This window comes from Cherax quadricarinatus, chromosome 2 (assembly GCF_038502225.1).
Source record: "Cherax quadricarinatus isolate ZL_2023a chromosome 2, ASM3850222v1, whole genome shotgun sequence".
NCBI classification, from domain to species: domain Eukaryota; kingdom Metazoa; phylum Arthropoda; class Malacostraca; order Decapoda; family Parastacidae; genus Cherax; species Cherax quadricarinatus.
The window spans coordinates 77,545,560-77,563,059 of NC_091293.1; the positions used below are offsets into that span (position 1 = coordinate 77,545,560).

At 40.5% G+C, this 17,500-nt stretch overlaps 1 protein-coding gene across 4 annotated transcripts in view; it reads right to left on the reverse strand.

The window, feature by feature from the left end:
• Positions 1-17,500, reverse strand: part of LOC128684368 (kinesin-like protein KIF14) — a 269,582-nt gene that overhangs the window by 29,904 nt on the left and 222,178 nt on the right. For all 4 annotated transcript variants that reach the window (XM_070089073.1, XM_070089083.1, XM_070089065.1 and 1 more), the window contains 3 exons: positions 10,620-10,798; positions 8,247-8,468; positions 128-269 (listed from right to left, as the gene is read on the reverse strand). In XM_070089073.1, the coding sequence (XP_069945174.1) occupies positions 128-269; positions 8,247-8,468; positions 10,620-10,798 (543 nt within the window). The remainder of the gene's footprint in view (positions 1-127; positions 270-8,246; positions 8,469-10,619; positions 10,799-17,500) is intronic.

Sequence of the window (17,500 nt, forward strand, 5' to 3'; positions counted from 1 at the left end):
GCTATACACAATGTATTAAGTGAGCCAGAATGTTTTAGTCTGGCCTTCTCATGGTTCTATAACTTTTGAAAGAAAAATGTTATCAAAGGTATACAGCTATATAGGAACATATATACAAATTATTTACCTGGTTTGAATTTAGTGTTTGTTGGTACACGAGTGGTAGCGAAGAGTGCCAACTTTGCAATATCATCCACAAGTGTCTCTGCAATTGATATCAAGGTACCACTTTCTTCTTCCATCAGACTGTCTACTTCATTCTTTGCACCCTAAAGAATAGCAAAAAGTTTTAATTTAGGCGGTGTAAAGTATACATGCTCATCTGACTTTTCTTTGATTTTACCTTAACGGTTCTTATTCTTAGTGCTTTTCCTTTCATATCCTTGGGAAAGTGGAATAAGAATCTTTCCTCCGTATGCCATGCGTGTGTAAAAGTCAACTAAAATGCCGGGAACAATGGGCTACTAAAAAGAAAAAGAAAACCGTCAAAGTGGGATGTTTGAATGTGCATGGATGTTGTGCGAATGATAAGAGATGATTGTGGATGTTATGAATGAGAAGAAGCTGGATGTCCTGGCTTTACGTGAAACAAAGCTGAAGGGGGTAGAAGAGTTTTAGTGGGGAGAAATAAATGGGATTAGGTCAGGAGTTTCAAACAGAGTTAAAGCTAAAGAATGAGTAGCAGTAATGTTGAAGGATAAGTTATGGCAAAAAAAAGAGGGAATATAAATGTATAAATTCAAGGATTATGTGGAGTAAAATAAGGGTTGTATGTGAAAAGTGGGTTACAGTAAGTGTTTATGCACCTGGAGAAGAGAAGTGCAGAGGAGAGAGAGAGAGAGAGAGATTTTGGAAAATGTGGAGTGCGTGCTTGGGAAGTTTTGAACCAAGTGAGAGAGTACTTGTGGTTGGGGATCTCAATGATAAAATGGGTAAAAATGTGGTGGACTGAGTACTAGAGAAATTTGAGGTGCCAGGGGTAAATGAAAATGGGTAGCCTTTAATTGAGCTATGTGTAGAAAGAGGTTTCGTAATTAGTAATACATATTTTATGAAAAAAAAAAAAAGAGGATAAATAAGTATACATGTACAAGGTATGATATAGCATGTAATGAAAGTAGTTTGTTAGATTATATATTGGTGGATACAAGGTTGATGGGTAGACTTCAGGATGTACATGTTTATATAAGGACAACTGATATATTGGATCATTTTTTAGTTGTAGCTACTGAGAGAGTAAGAGGCAGATGGGACAAAAGGAAAATGGCAACAGCAAGTAAGAGAGGTGAAAGTGTATAAACTAAGGGAGGAGGAAGTTAGGGTAAGATATAAGCAACTATTGGCAGAAAGGTAGGATAGTGCAAGTATGAGTAAGGGGGGGGGGGGGTTTGAAGAGGGTTGGAATAGTTTTAAAAATGCAGTATTAGAATGTTTAGGTAGTAGGTTGGTAGACAGCAACCACCCAGGGAAGTACTACCGTCCTGCCAGATGACTGTGAAACAAAAACCTGTAACTGTTTTGCATGATGGTAGGATTGCTGGTTTCTTTTTCTGTCTCATAAACACGCTAAGATAACAGGGATATCTTGCTACTCCTACTTACACTTTGGTCACACTTCATAGACACGCACATGCATATATATATATACATACATCTAGGTTTTTCTCCTTTTTCTGAATAGCTCTTGTTCTTTTTATTTCTTCTATTGTCCATGGGGAAGTGGAAAAGAATCTTTCCTCCGTAAGCCATGCGTGTCGTATGAGGCGACTAAAATGCCGGGAGCAATGGGCTAGTAACCCCTTCTCCTGTATACAATTACTAAAAAAGAGAAGAAGAAAAACTTTATAAAACTGGGTTGCTTAAATGTGCGTGGATGTAGTGCGGATGACAAGAAACAGATGATTGCTGATGTTATGAATGAGAAGAAGTTGGATGTCCTGGCCCTAAGCGAAACAAAGCTGAAGGGGGTAGGAGAGTTTCAGTGGGGGGAAATAAATGGGATTAAATCTGGAGTATCTGAGAGAGTTAGAGCAAAGGAAGGGGTAGCAGTAATGTTAAATGATCAGTTATGGAAGGAGAAAAGAGAATATGAATGTGTAAATTCAAGAATTATGTGGATTAAAGTAAAGGTTGGATGCGAGAAGTGGGTCATAATAAGCGTGTATGCACCTGGAGAAGAGAGGAATGCAGAGGAGAGAGAGAGATTTTGGGAGATGTTAAGTGAATGTATAGGAGCCTTTGAACCAAGTGAGAGAGTAATTGTGGTAGGGGACTTGAATGCTAAAGTAGGAGAAACTTTTAGAGAGGGTGTGGTAGGTAAGTTTGGGGTGCCAGGTGTAAATGATAATGGGAGCTCTTTGATTGAACTTTGTATAGAAAGGGGTTTAGTTATAGGTAATACATATTTTAAGAAAAAGAGGATAAATAAGTATACACGATATGATGTAGGGCGAAATGACAGTAGTTTGTTGGATTATGTATTGGTAGATAAAAGACTGTTGAGTAGACTTCAGGATGTACATGTTTATAGAGGGGCCACAGATATATCAGATCACTTTCTAGTTGTAGCTACACTGAGAGTAAAAGGTAGATGGGATACAAGGAGAATAGAAGCATCAGGGAAGAGAGAGGTAAAGGTTTATAAACTAAAAGAGGAGGCAGTTAGGGTAAGATATAAACAGCTATTGGAGGATAGATGGGCTAATGAGAGCATAGGCAATGGGGTCGAAGAGGTATGGGGTAGGTTTAAAAATGTAGTGTTAGAGTGTTCAGCAGAAGTTTGTGGTTACAGGAAAGTGGGTGCAGGAGGGAAGAGGAGCGATTGGTGGAATGATGATGTAAAGAGAGTAGTAAGGGAGAAAAAGTTAGCATATGAGAAGTTTTTACAAAGTAGAAGTGATGCAAGGAGGGAAGAGTATATGGAGAAAAAGAGAGAAGTTAAGAGAGTGGTGAAGCAATGTAAAAAGAGAGCAAATGAGAGAGTGGGTGAGATGTTATCAACAAATTTTGTTGAAAATAAGAAAAAGTTTTGGAGTGAGATTAACAAGTTAAGAAAGCCTAGAGAACAAATGGATTTGTCAGTTAAAAATAGGAGAGGAGAGTTATTAAATGGAGAGTTAGAGGTATTGGGAAGATGGAAGGAATATTTTGAGGAATTGTTAAATGTTGATGAAGATAGGGAAGCTGTGATTTCGTGTATAGGGCAAGGAGGAATAACATCTTGTAGGAGTGAGGAAGAGCCAGTTGTGAGTGTGGGGGAAGTTCGTGAGGCAGTAGGTAAAATGAAAGGGGGTAAGGCAGCCGGGATTGATGGGATAAAGATAGAAATGTTAAAAGCAGGTGGGGATATAGTTTTGGAGTGGTTGGTGCAATTATTTAATAAATGTATGGAAGAGGGTAAGGTACCTAGGGATTGGCAGAGAGCATGCATAGTTCCTTTGTATAAAGGCAAAGGGGATAAAAGAGAGTGCAAAAATTATAGGGGGATAAGTCTGTTGAGTGTACCTGGTAAAGTGTATGGTAGAGTTATAATTGAAAGAATTAAGAGTAAGACGGAGAATAGGATAGCAGATGAACAAGGAGGCTTTAGGAAAGGTAGGGGGTGTGTGGACCAGGTGTTTACAGTGAAACATATAAGTGAACAGTATTTAGATAAGGCTAAAGAGGTCTTTGTGGCATTTATGGATTTGGAAAAGGCGTATGACAGGGTGGATAGGGGGGCAATGTGGCAGATGTTGCAAGTGTATGGTGTAGGAGGTAGGTTACTGAAAGCAGTGAAGAGTTTTTACGAGGATAGTGAGGCTCAAGTTAGAGTATGTAGGAAAGAGGGAAATTTTTTCCCAGTAAAAGTAGGCCTTAGACAAGGATGTGTGATGTCACCGTGGTTGTTTAATATATTTATAGATGGGGTTGTAAGAGAAGTAAATGCGAGGGTCTTGGCAAGAGGCGTGGAGTTAAAAGATAAAGAATCACACACAAAGTGGGAGTTGTCACAGCTGCTCTTTGCTGATGACACTGTGCTCTTGGGAGATTCTGAAGAGAAGTTGCAGAGATTGGTGGATGAATTTGGTAGGGTGTGCAAAAGAAGAAAATTAAAGGTGAATACAGGAAAGAGTAAGGTTATGAGGATAACAAAAAGATTAGGTGATGAAAGATTGAATATCAGATTGGAGGGAGAGAGTATGGAGGAGGTGAACGTATTCAGATATTTGGGAGTGGACGTGTCAGCGGATGGGTCTATGAAAGATGAGGTGAATCATAGAATTGATGAGGGAAAAAGAGTGAGTGGTGCACTTAGGAGTCTGTGGAGACAAAGAACTTTGTCCTTGGAGGCAAAGAGGGGAATGTATGAGAGTATAGTTTTACCAACGCTCTTATATGGGTGTGAAGCGTGGGTGATGAATGTTGCAGCGAGGAGAAGGCTGGAGGCAGTGGAGATGTCATGTCTGAGGGCAATGTGTGGTGTGAATATAATGCAGAGAATTCGTAGTTTGGAAGTTAGGAGGAGGTGCGGGATTACCAAAACTGTTGTCCAGAGGGCTGAGGAAGGGTTGTTGAGGTGGTTCGGACATGTAGAGAGAATGGAGCGAAACAGAATGACTTCAAGAGTGTATCAGTCTGTAGTGGAAGGAAGGCGGGGTAGGGGTCGGCCTAGGAAGGGTTGGAGGGAGGGGGTAAAGGAGGTTTTGTGTGCGAGGGGCTTGGACTTCCAGCAGGCATGCGTGAGCGTGTTTGATAGGAGTGAATGGAGACAAATGGTTTTTAATACTTGACGTGCTGTTGGAGTGTGAGCAAAGTAACATTTATGAAGGGATTCAGGGAAACCGGCAGGCCGGACTTGAGTCCTGGAGATGGGAAGTACAGTGCCTGCACTCTGAAGGATGGGTGTTAATGTTGCAGTTTAAAAACTGTAGTGTAAAGCACCCTTCTGGCAAGACAGTGATGGAGTGAATGATGGTGAAAGTTTTTCTTTTTCGGGCCACCCTGCCTTGGTGGGAATCGGCCGGTGTGATAATAAAAATAAAATAAAAATAAAATATTAGAATGTGGCGCAAAAGTTTGTGGATATAGGAGGAAAGAGGAGCGATTGGTGGAATGATGAAATAAAGGGTGTGATGAAAGAGAAAAAGTTAGCTTATGAGAGGTTTTTACAAATGAGAAGTATTATAAGAAAAGCAGAGTATAAGGAGAGTAAAAGAAAGGTGAAGAGAGTGGTGAGTGTGTGCAAAAGGAGAGCAGATGATAGAATGGGAGAGGCACTCTTAAGGAATTTTGATGAAAACAAGAAAAAATTTTGGAGTGAGAAACAAATTAAGAAAGCCTAGGGATCGAATGGATTTGTCAGTTAAAAACAGAGTATGGGAGTTAATAGATGGGGAGCTGGAGGTATTGGGTACATGGCGGGAATATTTTGAGGAAAGGGAGGCGGTAATTTCGTGCATTGGCCAGGGAGGTATAATATCTTTTAGGAGTGAAGAAGAGCAGGATGTGAGTGTGGGAGAGGTGCATGAGGCATTACGTAGAATGAAAGGGGGTAAAGCAGCTGGAACATACGGGATCATGACAAATGAGGTGTCTGTGGAGACAAAAAAAAACGTTATCCATGGAGGCAAAGAAGGGAATGTACGAAAGTATATATGGGTGTGAAGCTTGGGTTGCAAATGCTGCAGCGATGAGGTGGCTGGAGGCAGTGGAGATGTCATGTCTAAGGGCAATGTGTGGTGTAAATATTATGCAGAGAATTTGGAGTGTGAAAATTAGGATGAGGTGTGGAGTTACTATAAGTATTAGTCAGAGGGCTGAAGAGGGGTTGTTGAGGTGGTTTGGTCATTTAGAGAGAATGGATCAAAGAAGAATGACTTGGAGAGTGTATAAATCTGTAGGGTAAGGAAGGTGGGGTAAGGGTCATCCTTGAAAAGGATGGAGGGACGGGGTAAAGGTTTTGTGGGCGAGGATGTGCGAGCATGTTAGATAGGAGTGAATGGAGACAAATGGTATTTGGGACCTGACGAGCTGTTGGAGTGTGAGCAGGGTAATATTTAGTGAAGGGATTCAGGGAAACCGGTTATTTTTATATAGCTGGACTTGAGTACTGGAAATGAGAAGTACAATGCCTGCACTTTAAAGGAGGGGTTTGGAATATTGGCAGTTTGGAGGGATATGTTGTGTATCTTTATATGTATATGCTTCTAAACTGTTGTATTCTGAGCACCTCTGCAAAAACAATGATAATGTGTGAGTGAGGTGAAAGTGTTGAATGATGATGAAAGTAGTCTCTTTTTGGGTATTTTCTTTCTTTTTGGGTCACCCTGCCTTGTTGGGAGACAACCAACTTGTTAAAAAAAAAACACTCCAGAGTAGAATAAATTAACAAATATGAGATGTTTTTGCAGTCGTCTTGTTGGAATGTCGGAAAGAATAAAGTTTTTCTCTAGTTCAACACCAAAGAAAAGGCCTACACAATAGCATTAACTATAGAAAATTATTCCTTTCGTATGCCTTCGCTCAGAGTGTCATTCCTTTTAAAAATGGTTACATGAAAATGGGAGTGTTGCTCTATTTATTCCACACAACCAACATGGAGACAACTTGTACACAATATAAGGCATTTGTATTATGGTATAAGCTTCACAAACATGGAAATGAACGCGTATGTTTACATACTCTGCGTCTCTGTCCTCTCTCATTTACAAGCTAGCTAGTTCACTCGCTAGCTTGCTAACTATATCTCTCTCTCTCACCCTACGTTAAGACTACAAATATTTTAAGGTAACTAATGAGTGTACTGTATATGCATTTGATAGCACTGGGGCGCTTTAAATGACGTAGTATATTACGTGTGGGTGGGGTGGCCTGGCTGTCTTCTTCCCACACCTGACTTAACAATAAATACTACTCACCTCTCACCCTACATTAAGACTACAAATATTTTAAGGTAAGTGGAGACAAAGAACTTTGTCCTTGGAGGCAAAGAGGGGAATGCATGAGAGTACAGTTTTACCAACGTTATTATATGGGTGTGAAGCATGGGTGATGAATGTTGCAGCGAGGAGAAGGCTGGAGGCAGTAGAGATGTCATGTCTGAGGGCAATGTGTGGTGTGAATATAATGCAGAGAATTCGTAATTTGGAAGTTAGGAGGAGGTGCGGGATTACCAAAACTGTTGTCCAGAGGGCTAAGGAAGGGTTGTTGAGGTGGTTTGGACATGTAGAGAGAATGGAGCAAAACAGAATGACTTCAAGAGTGTATCAGTCTGTAGTGGAAGGAAGGCGGGGTAGGGGTCGGCCTAGGAAAGGTTGGAGGGAGGGGGTAAAAGAGGTTTTGTGTGCGAGGGGCTTGGACTTCCAGCGGGCATGCATGAGAGTTTGATAGGAGTGAATGGAGACAAATGGTTTTTAATATTTGACGTGCTGTTGGAGTGTGAGCAAAGTAACATTTATGAAGGGATTCAGGGAAACCAGCAGGCCGGACTTTAGTCCTGGAGATGGGAAGTACAGTACAGTGCCTGCACTCTGAAGGAGGGGTGTTAATGTTGCAGTTTAAACTGTAGTGTAAAGCACCCTTCTGGCAAGACAGTGATGGAGTGAATGATGGTGAAAGTTTTTCTTTTTCGGGCCACCCTGCCTTGGTGGGAATCGGCCAGTGTGTTAATAAAAAAAAAAAAAAAAAAGTAACGAGTGTACTGTGTGTGTATTTTACTTTCATTGCTTTTAATGTCTAGTTCCATTGCTAACTTAATATATGTTAGTGTAAACTTGTTATCTGGCATTTATATGCATTTATAAATGGAAAAAATGGCATTCTGCTTTCTGGCGATGTCCGCTTTCTGGCGGTAGCCTGGAACCTAACCTGCCGTATAAGTGGGGCTCTACTGTATATGACACGTTAAACCAATCAGCTCCAGGCCCTAGAAAGGAATCAACACCTGATAAAACATGTGAAGCTCAAAAAGGCCTAAAAATCTGCAACCAGGCCAGTACCAGAACTGAGAGAGGTACTATGAGGAGAGGTTCAAGAGACTAAACCTGACAACCTTGGTGAACAGAGCGATGAGGGAAGACATGGTTATGACAAAAATCCTGAAAGGGATAATTAGGGCAGACAGGGACAGACTGAATTAAGAGGACCAGGAAAGCAAACGAGTCATTGGAATGTAAGGAAGTATTTCTTTAGTCAGAGTGGTTGAAAATTGGAATGAATTGGATGAGGCAGCCAGGAGCTGAGTCTCAACCCCCATGAAGACTCACCTGGAAGAGTCTGCAAGTAACATTGTTGATCTTGGTTGAAGCCCGTCGCAGCTTCTCTTGCAACTGCCCACCTTCCACACACTTTGTTAAATTATCAGTATTAGCTACAGCTAACAAACTGTTAATTGTTGCTTGGCTTGAATGATACAAGCGAATGAACTGCTTGCTAAGATTGTCATCTGATAGTGTGTGGCCTGGCTCTGTTATGTGATCTCTGATGTGCTGTAGAAACAAAATATCATGAATATGCAATAACAATTAGTAGTAACATAACACTGTATATCATTAAATATGCAATTAAGTAATGTATAGCAAAACATATCCTTTACCAGTAAGGAATTATGATAATATTAAGTGCAAGAGTTCTCACCTGTGATTGTGTCATTGCTGTCCCTATACTTGTAGTTAAAATCTTAACACCTACCCTCCTCTGAAAATTTACCATTTGCATTTCATCAAACAACTACTACACCTTGTAGCATTCTGGTTCACACTTCTCATGCAACTGATATTTCCCATGTCTACTCTATTTCTTGCTCATCTTGCTCTTTTCAATACAGTAGTGAAACTGCCCATTCACTGATTGCTGAAGAACACATAAGAGGTGTCTGCCTTGTTTACTCTAACAAAACACTTTCCTGTCATGTTAGAGATCATAAACATCCTATAGACTGGTCCTCTGCTAAAACAATAACTCTCTTCTATCCTTCACAGATGCCATCTTGCAGAAGCAGGCCACATACACAACATTCCTAACATGAATCTTAGTCCTGGTTTTGTTTCTTTTGATGCCTGGCTGTAATGGATATATAGACCAGTGAGCCAGCAGCATCAAGAGCCTGGTTAATCAGGCAAGCACCAAACAAGCCTGACCTAGGGTCAAGCTACAAAGTACAAAAACTCTCAAAACACATCAAAAGCGCCTTTCTCATTGTATTCTTAAACGTTTGTTTTCAGAACACTTTTGACTTTACCTGACATTGGCCTTCTCCTTACCTTTTCTTTAGATCAATCTTCTGAAATTCTCACTTTTCACCTCTTTCCTTAAATGCTTCTTCCTCATGTCCTAGCATCTTACTGTTTCTCTCATTTTTTTTTTTTTTTGGATGAGAGTTAAGTTAACCATCTCCTCCATCCCCATAAGTTTATCATTATAACCATAAGGAAGCACTAAACTTGGAGGGGTTATGCAATGCTTAAGAAGTGAGTGTTAATCAGATTTGATCAAAAGAAAGGGAAGATAGATCAAGAGCGCTTCACTACTACCAAAGGGATGTTCTTGAAATTTGAAATGTAATTTATTAAGGAGAGTATCTTCATACTCTCTCTACTACTGTTATTTATATCCTGACCTGTTTTCCTTACTTTTCTCATCACCTGACCTGTCTTTTAACTTTCTTCCGTATATTCACTGCCCTGTCTTCTGGTTTTAACTTTCCCCAATCTATCCCTCGGTTGCGAGATGATAATGATTCAGGACAGAGCAGAGTAAGGTTTCCTCTCCAATAAGTGTATTTGTGAAATAATTCACTTAAAGTCTTCCAATCCACCTGATTTTTTAATTTAAACATTTCTACTGTACAGGCCTTCAAACGTCTTTTTCTGTATTGTGTGTAACCTAGTACCTAACTGAAATAATTCCTGGCCCATGTGATGATTCTTCACCCCTCTTATGCAACCTATCTTCCTAACCAAAGTTGGTATTTCACTGAGTCCTGTAATTGTTTTGCCAGGGCTGTACTTTCTCCTTCATGCAAAGGAGCTATATTTGCACTTCTTATGACCTCTGGGATTTGACCCAAATATAGGATCTTCCTCCAAAGTTTGCCGAGTGCTCATTTTGTAGCAGTTTGCTTTTCTTTATACAGTCACTAGTATGTTTCATGAATTTTGCCCTGGTGTTACATGTGTGGGCATGATTTCCAATTCCCTCTCAAATTCTAAAAGATTTGTGCTCATGTCTAATATAGGCAGAGGCAAAACATTTTCTGAATCCTTTACTGCCCTGTTATTCAGTGGATTGCTGAACACTGATTTATACTCCTCATCTAAAGTTCTGCTCATTTCTTCTCAGAGTATGAACCTCCTGTTAGCAGTACATTAATTCTAGAGTTGGTTTTTAATTTGGATTTTTGCCTATGTGACTGTGGGTGAGGTGTGTATGCCTGGTTTTCAATAAACAAATCATCTCCAAGTAATGATTCTATCACAAAGAAAATCAGCAATCCTGCAAGAGAACAAGACACTGGACAGACTTCCGTTTTATCACCCACATGACAGAACAATAATCCCTTCCAACAAATAAAGATGAAGAAATCACTATGAAAAAGAAGGAAGACACTGAAAAACATAAATAATGTTGTGAACACTTACCTGTGTAGCCTCATGCAAGTCAGCAACAGCATTTAAAGCAGTAGTAAGTGGGGAACATGAAGTAGACTGGGGCAAATTTGTAAGGGCCCAGTGGATTGCTGCTGCTACCGTTACAGAACCATGACACGAACTGCTTTCACTGTTACTTGTGCAACGTTCTCCTACATACAACATGCTACCTAAAAGTTAAAGAAATAAAACGGTTTTAGGTTACTTGTGACATAACTAGGAGCTTCAATATTATGACTTTCTCTGCTACCTATGGAAGCTAGAATTCAATCCTGAAGGATTCCTTGATTTTTCTGACCACATATTAAACCGGCCAGTTGGACATGCATTGGTCACATGACATAATTTGTTTACTCTTGAACATCAGCAAAAATCAAACATGTCCACTGCTTTGAGCTCAGTTTCAATGCACTATCAGTTTTGAAACCAATCAAAATCATATTCCTGTAATATATCTTCCATTCTCTCAAATGAGACCAAAAAACCAAGAATACAGCCATAAAAACCACATGAAAATACATAGCAAAGTCGCTGTTTTACACCAACAACATGGTCGCAGTATTTTTCTCATGCACCGTGTGCGGCAGGATTTTTTTTATATAGTGCACACTTGCCACACAGACCTATTCTCTCATAAGTAGGCCCAAATTTACCAATCACAACTTATCTGAGTGAGCTGAGATCATGGCATCATACTACAGGACAGACAGTGGCTCAAAGCCACCTAATCTTTTATGGACAATGTATGGTGTTTGCACTTTACACAGTGAGAAGCATTTCCTTTATTCATTGAAACCAAGGCTAGAACTAAAAGTAAGCAGGTTATAACAATAAATGGAGAAAAACAAATTGGAATGACTTATGCAGCAAGTAGTGCCACCGAACAGTAGTGGCAGGTTGGGGTGGCAACTCTAGAAATTTGAAATTATGCTAGCCGAAATTAGTACCAGATTACTGTTGGAACCAGGTTAGTGACTGCTGGATTAGTGATGGCCGACCTGCAATAATTTACAGTAACAAATAGTATGGAACAGTAAACTAGTAGCACTCGTATAGAGAAACCAATACAAAACAGAGGTATTCACAAATAGAGCTGGGGTAAGGCACAGAGTGCTTTCTTTAGCTTAGTTTTGATTGGATTAACCCTTTCAAGGTTTCGGCCGTACTAGTACGGCTTACGTGCCAGGGTTTTTGACGTACTAGTACGCCTAAATTCTAGCATCCGCAAATCTAGTGAGAAAGCTGGTAGGCCTACATATGAAAGAATGGGTCTATGTGGTCAGTGTGCATGGTATAAAAAAATCCTGCAGCACACAGTGCGTAATGAGAAAAACAAACTGACCGTGTTTTTGGATTAAAACAGTGACTTTGCACTATTTTCGTATGGTATTTATTGTTGTATTCTAGTTTTCCTGGTCTCACTTTATAGAATGGAAGACATATTACAGAAATTGAGATGATTTCGACTGGTTTTACAAAGAAAAGTACCTTGAAATTGAGCGCAAAGTAGCAGAAATGTTCGATTTTTACCAAAGTTCAAAAGTAAACAAATCATGCTATGTGTCCAATACACGTCAACTGGCGAGTCTAATATTCTTTCACAAGTGCACTGATATTTATACCATTTCTACACCAATGCAGTAGTCTGCATAACAGTAAATCTTCTATTTTTGTGTGAGAATAAAAATTCAAAGTGGAAAGCAAAAGAATGTAAGAGGGGCATGAGGACGTGACTAATGAGCAGAGGAAATGTTATTTTAGTGCCAGGAATGTCTGTCTTGTTTATTTTGGACCCTATTCAGAAACTGGCATCTCTTGAAATTTGTGTGAAATTGGCAAAATTGCTAAATTCTGACCACTGTATTGGATAGTTGAAATCGGTAAATGGGTGGTTTCTTGTACTCATTCGATATGATTGGGAAAAGATTCTCTATCTTTTCATAAGAAATTTTTTTTTTTTTTTTTAAATTTGGCTGACCCTGAGAACAAGTCTCTGAGAGGGCCTGTTGACCCTGAAAGGGTTAAGAATGCTGCAATTTTTTTTAGTTCGTTTGGCAAGTCATTCCACATCTTCGGTCCTTTAATTTTCATATAACTTCTGTAATGTTCAACTGAACACGAGGGATATGAGAGGTATTTGTTTTTGGTTGTGATTTAACGTGCTGTTGGAGGGTAAGGTAACATTTATGAAGGGATTCTGGAAAATCAGTCAGCCGGACTCTAATCCTGGAGGTGGGAAGAATAATGCCTGCACTCTGGAGGAAGATGTGCTTTGGAGGGTCATCTGAACTGGGATGTCAGTGCCATTCTGCTAAGACAGTGAATGAGTGACCTTGAAAGTGATTTCTTCTTTGTCAGGCCACTCTACCTCGGTGAGGAAGAGCCCCAGTGTTTAAAAAAAAAAAAAAAAAGTTTCTAATCTAGGAATTGTCAGAGTTCAGCATCAGCACCACAATGCAACATTTCTGTACATGTTGAATGAACAATATTAAGTATGAATCACATTTATGTTTAAGAGGATTAGAGATTTAAATATGGGCATAGTGTGATATCTATTGGTAGTTTGAGACTTTTCTGAAAACAGTCTTTTCTTGAATTATAATCTATTAGAGATGAGAAGTTGAAATGGATACCCAGGCACAAATTCCATATGTGAGGTATAGGTAGATAAGCAACTAATAGTGTCATGAGTGTGGATTGCAGAACAGTATTTTGGAGAGTATATCTTGGAGACATTCACTAATGTGATGATTTTTTTTTTTTTTTTTTTTTTTAACAAGTCGGCCGTCTCCCACCAAGGCAAGGTGACCCAAAGAGAAAGAAAATCCCAAAAAAGAAAATACTTTCATCATCATTCAACACGTTCACCTCACTCATACAATCACTGTTTTTGCAGAGGTGCTCAGAATACAACAGCTTAGAAGCATATACGTATAAAGATACACACCATATCCCTCCAAACCGATAATATCCCGAACCCCTCCTTTAGAGTGCAGGCATTGTACTTCCCATTTCCAGGACTCAAGTCCAGCTATATAAAAATAACCGGTTTCCTTGAATCCCTTCACTAAATATTACCCTGCTCACACTCCAACAGATCGTCAGGTCCAAAATACCATTCGTCTCCATTCACTCCTATTGAACACACTCATGCACGCCTGCTGGAAGTCCAAGCCCCTCGCCCACAAAACCTCCCTTACCCCTTCCTTCCAACCTTTTCGAGGACGACCCCTACCCCACCTTCCTTCCCCTACAGATTTATACCCTCTCCATGTCATTCTACTTTGATCCATTCTCTCTAAATGACCAAACCACCTCGAGAACCCCTCTTTAGCCCTCTATTACTTTTATTAACTCCACACCTACTAATTTCCACTCCAAATTTTCTGCATATTTACACCACACATTGCCCTTAAACAGGACATCTCCACTGCCTCCAACCGCCTCCTCACTGCTGCATTTACAACCCAAGCTTCACACCCATACAAGTGTGTTGGTACTACTATACTTTCATACATTCCCTTCTTTGCCTCCATAGATAACATTTTTTTTGTCTCCACATATACCTCAATGCACTACTCGCCTTTTTTCCCCTCATCAATTCTATGATTAACCTCATCCTTCATAAATCCATCCACCGACACATCAACTCCCAAGTATCTGAAAACATTCACTTCTTCCATACTACTACTCCCCAATTTGATATCCAATTTTTCTTTATCTAAATCATTTGATACCCTCATCACCTTAATCTTTTCTATGTTCACTTTCAACTTGCTACCTTTACACACTCCCAAACTCATCCACTAACCTTTGCAATTTTTCTTTAGAATCTCCCATAAGCACAGTATCATCAGCAAAAGCAACTGTGTCAATTCCCATTTTGTATTTAATTCCCCATAATTTAATCCCACCCCTCTCCTGAACACCCTAGCATTTACTTCTTTTACAACCCCACTTATAAATATATTAAACAACCATGGTGAGATTACACATCCCTGTCTAAGACCTACTTTTACCAGGAAGTAGTCTCCCTCTCTTCTACACACCCTTACCTAAGCCTCACTATCCTCATAAAAACTCTTCACAGCATTTAGTAACTTACCACCTATTCCATATACAGTGGACCCCCGGTATTCGATGGCATCCCTATTCGATAAATCCGGTATTTGATGCATTATATCACAAAAATTTTGCCTCGGTATTTGATACGATTCGTACGAGACGTGTCCACGTGTGGCCTGAACTGCCCCGTGTGTGCCAGTGTTTACAAGCCAGCCAGTGTGCAAGCATCTAAGGATACATTCGGTACATTCCACATTATCACTGTTTTTGGTGCTTGTTTCTGCAAAATAAGTCACCATGGGCCCCAAGAAAGCTTCTACTGCCAACCCTTTGAGAAAAAAGGTGCTAATGACTATTGAAATGAAGAAAGAGATAATTGCAAAGTACGAAAGTGGAGCGAGTGTGTCGGAGCTGGTCAGGTTGTATAATAAACCCCAATCAACCATCTCTACTATAGTGACCAGGAAAACGGCAATCAAGGAAGCTGTTCTTGCAAAAGGTGCAACTGTGATTATGAAACAGTGACTGCAAGTGTTAGAAAATGTTGAGAAACTTATTGGTGTGGGTAAATGAAAAACAGATAGCAGGAGATAGCATCTCTCAAGCAATCATTTGTGAAAAGGCTAGGCAGTTGCATGACGATTTGGTAAAGAAATTGCCTGCAACTAGTGCTGATGCGAGTGAATTTAAGGCCAGCAAAGGTTAACTTGAAAGATTTAAGAATCGTAGTGGCATACATAGTGTGATTAGGGATGGTGAGGCTGCCAGCTCAGACCAAAAAGCAGCTGAAAAATATGTGAAGGAATTCAAGGATTACATAGACAGTGAAGACTTCAAACCTGAACAAGTGTTTAATTGTGACAAAACAGGCCTGTTTTGAAAGAAAATGACAAGCAGGATCTACATTACTCAGGAGGAAAAGGCACTCCCAGGACATAAGCCTATGAAAGATAGGCTTAATCTGTTGATGTGTGCCAATGCTAGTGGTGATTGCAAAGTGAAGCCTTTATTGGTGTATCACTCAAACTCCCACAGTGTTCAGGAAAAACTATGTCCTCAAGGCTAATTTGTGTGTGCTGTGGAGGGCAAACAGTAAGGCATGGGTCACTAGGGACTTTCTATGACTGGTTACACCATGCATTTGCCCCCACTGTGAAAAATTACCTAATTGAGAAGAAATTAGACCTTAAGTGCCTCCTGGTATTATAGACAATGCCCCTGGTCATCCTAAAGACTTGGCAGAGCGACTTTCTGGGGACATGAGCTTCATTAAGGTCAAGTTTTTGCCTCCTAATACCACTCCTCTCCTGCAGCCCATGGACCAGCAGGTCATTTCCAACTTCAAGAAACTGTACACAAAAGCTATGTTTCAAAAGTGCTTTGTAGTGACCACAGACAATCAACTGACTCTTTTAGAGTTTTGGAAGGATCACTTTAACATCCTCAATTGTATAACCCTTATAGGTAAGGCTTGGGAGGGAGTGACTAAGAGGACCTTGAACTCTGCTTGGAAGAAACTGTGGCCAGAATGTGTAGACAAAAGGGATTTTGAAGGATTTGAGGCCAACCCTGAGAAGCCTATGCCAGTTGAGGAATCCATTGTGGCATTGGGGAAGTCCTTGGGGTTGGAGGTTAGTGGGGAGGATGTGGAAGAGTTGGTGGAGGAGGACAATGATGAACTAACCACTGATGAGCTGCTAGATCATCTTCAACAGCAAGAGGCCACACCTGAGGAAACTGCTTCAGAGGAGGGGATAGAGAAATTGAAGAAGTTGCCTACTTCAAAGATTAAGGAAATGTGTACATTGTGGCTTAAAGTGCAAACCTTTTTTGATGACAATCACCCTAACACAGCTATTGCAAGCCGTGCTGGTGACTATTACACTGACAATGTTGTGAAACACTTTAGGAATGTCATAAAGGAACGGGAGGTACAGGCCTCTATGGACAGATATCTTGTGCGACAGAAGTCCTGTGACTCTCAAGCTGGTCCTAGTGGCCTTAAAAGAAGAAGGGAAGTAACCCCGGAAAAGGACTTGCTACCTCAAGTCCTAATGGAAGGGGATTTCCCTTCTAAACGCTAACACCTCTCCCCTCCTCCCATCCCATCAATTATCACCAGATCTTCATTAAAGGTGTCAATTATTCTATTATTTTTATTTTTTATTATCACACTGGCCGATTCCCACCAAGGCAGGGTGGCCCGAAAAAGAAAAACTTTCACCATCATTCACTCCATCACTGTCTTGCCAGAAGGGTGCTTTACACTACAGTTTTTAAACTGCAACATTAACACCCCTCCTTCAGAGTGCAGGCACTGTACGTCCCATCTCCAGGACTCAAGTCCGGCCTGCCGGTTTCCCTGAACCCCTTCATAAATGTTACTTTGCTCACACTCCAACAGCACGTCAAGTATTAAAAACCATTTGTCTCCATTCACTCCTATCAAACACGCTCACGCATGCCTGCTGGAAGTCCAAGCCCCTCGCACACAAAACCTCTTTTACCCCCTCCCTCCAACCTTTCCTAGGCCGACCCCTACCCCGCCTTCCTTCCACTACAGACTGATACACTCTTGAAGTCATTCTGTTTCGCTCCATTCTCTCTACATGTCCGAACCACCTCAACAACCCTTCCTCAGCCCTCTGGACAACAGTTTTGGTAATCCCGCACCTCCTCCTAACTTCCAAACTACGAATTCTCTGCATTATATTCACACCACACATTGCCCTCAGACATGACATCTCCACTGCCTCCAGCCTTCTCCTCGCTGCAACATTCATCACCCACGCTTCACACCCATATAA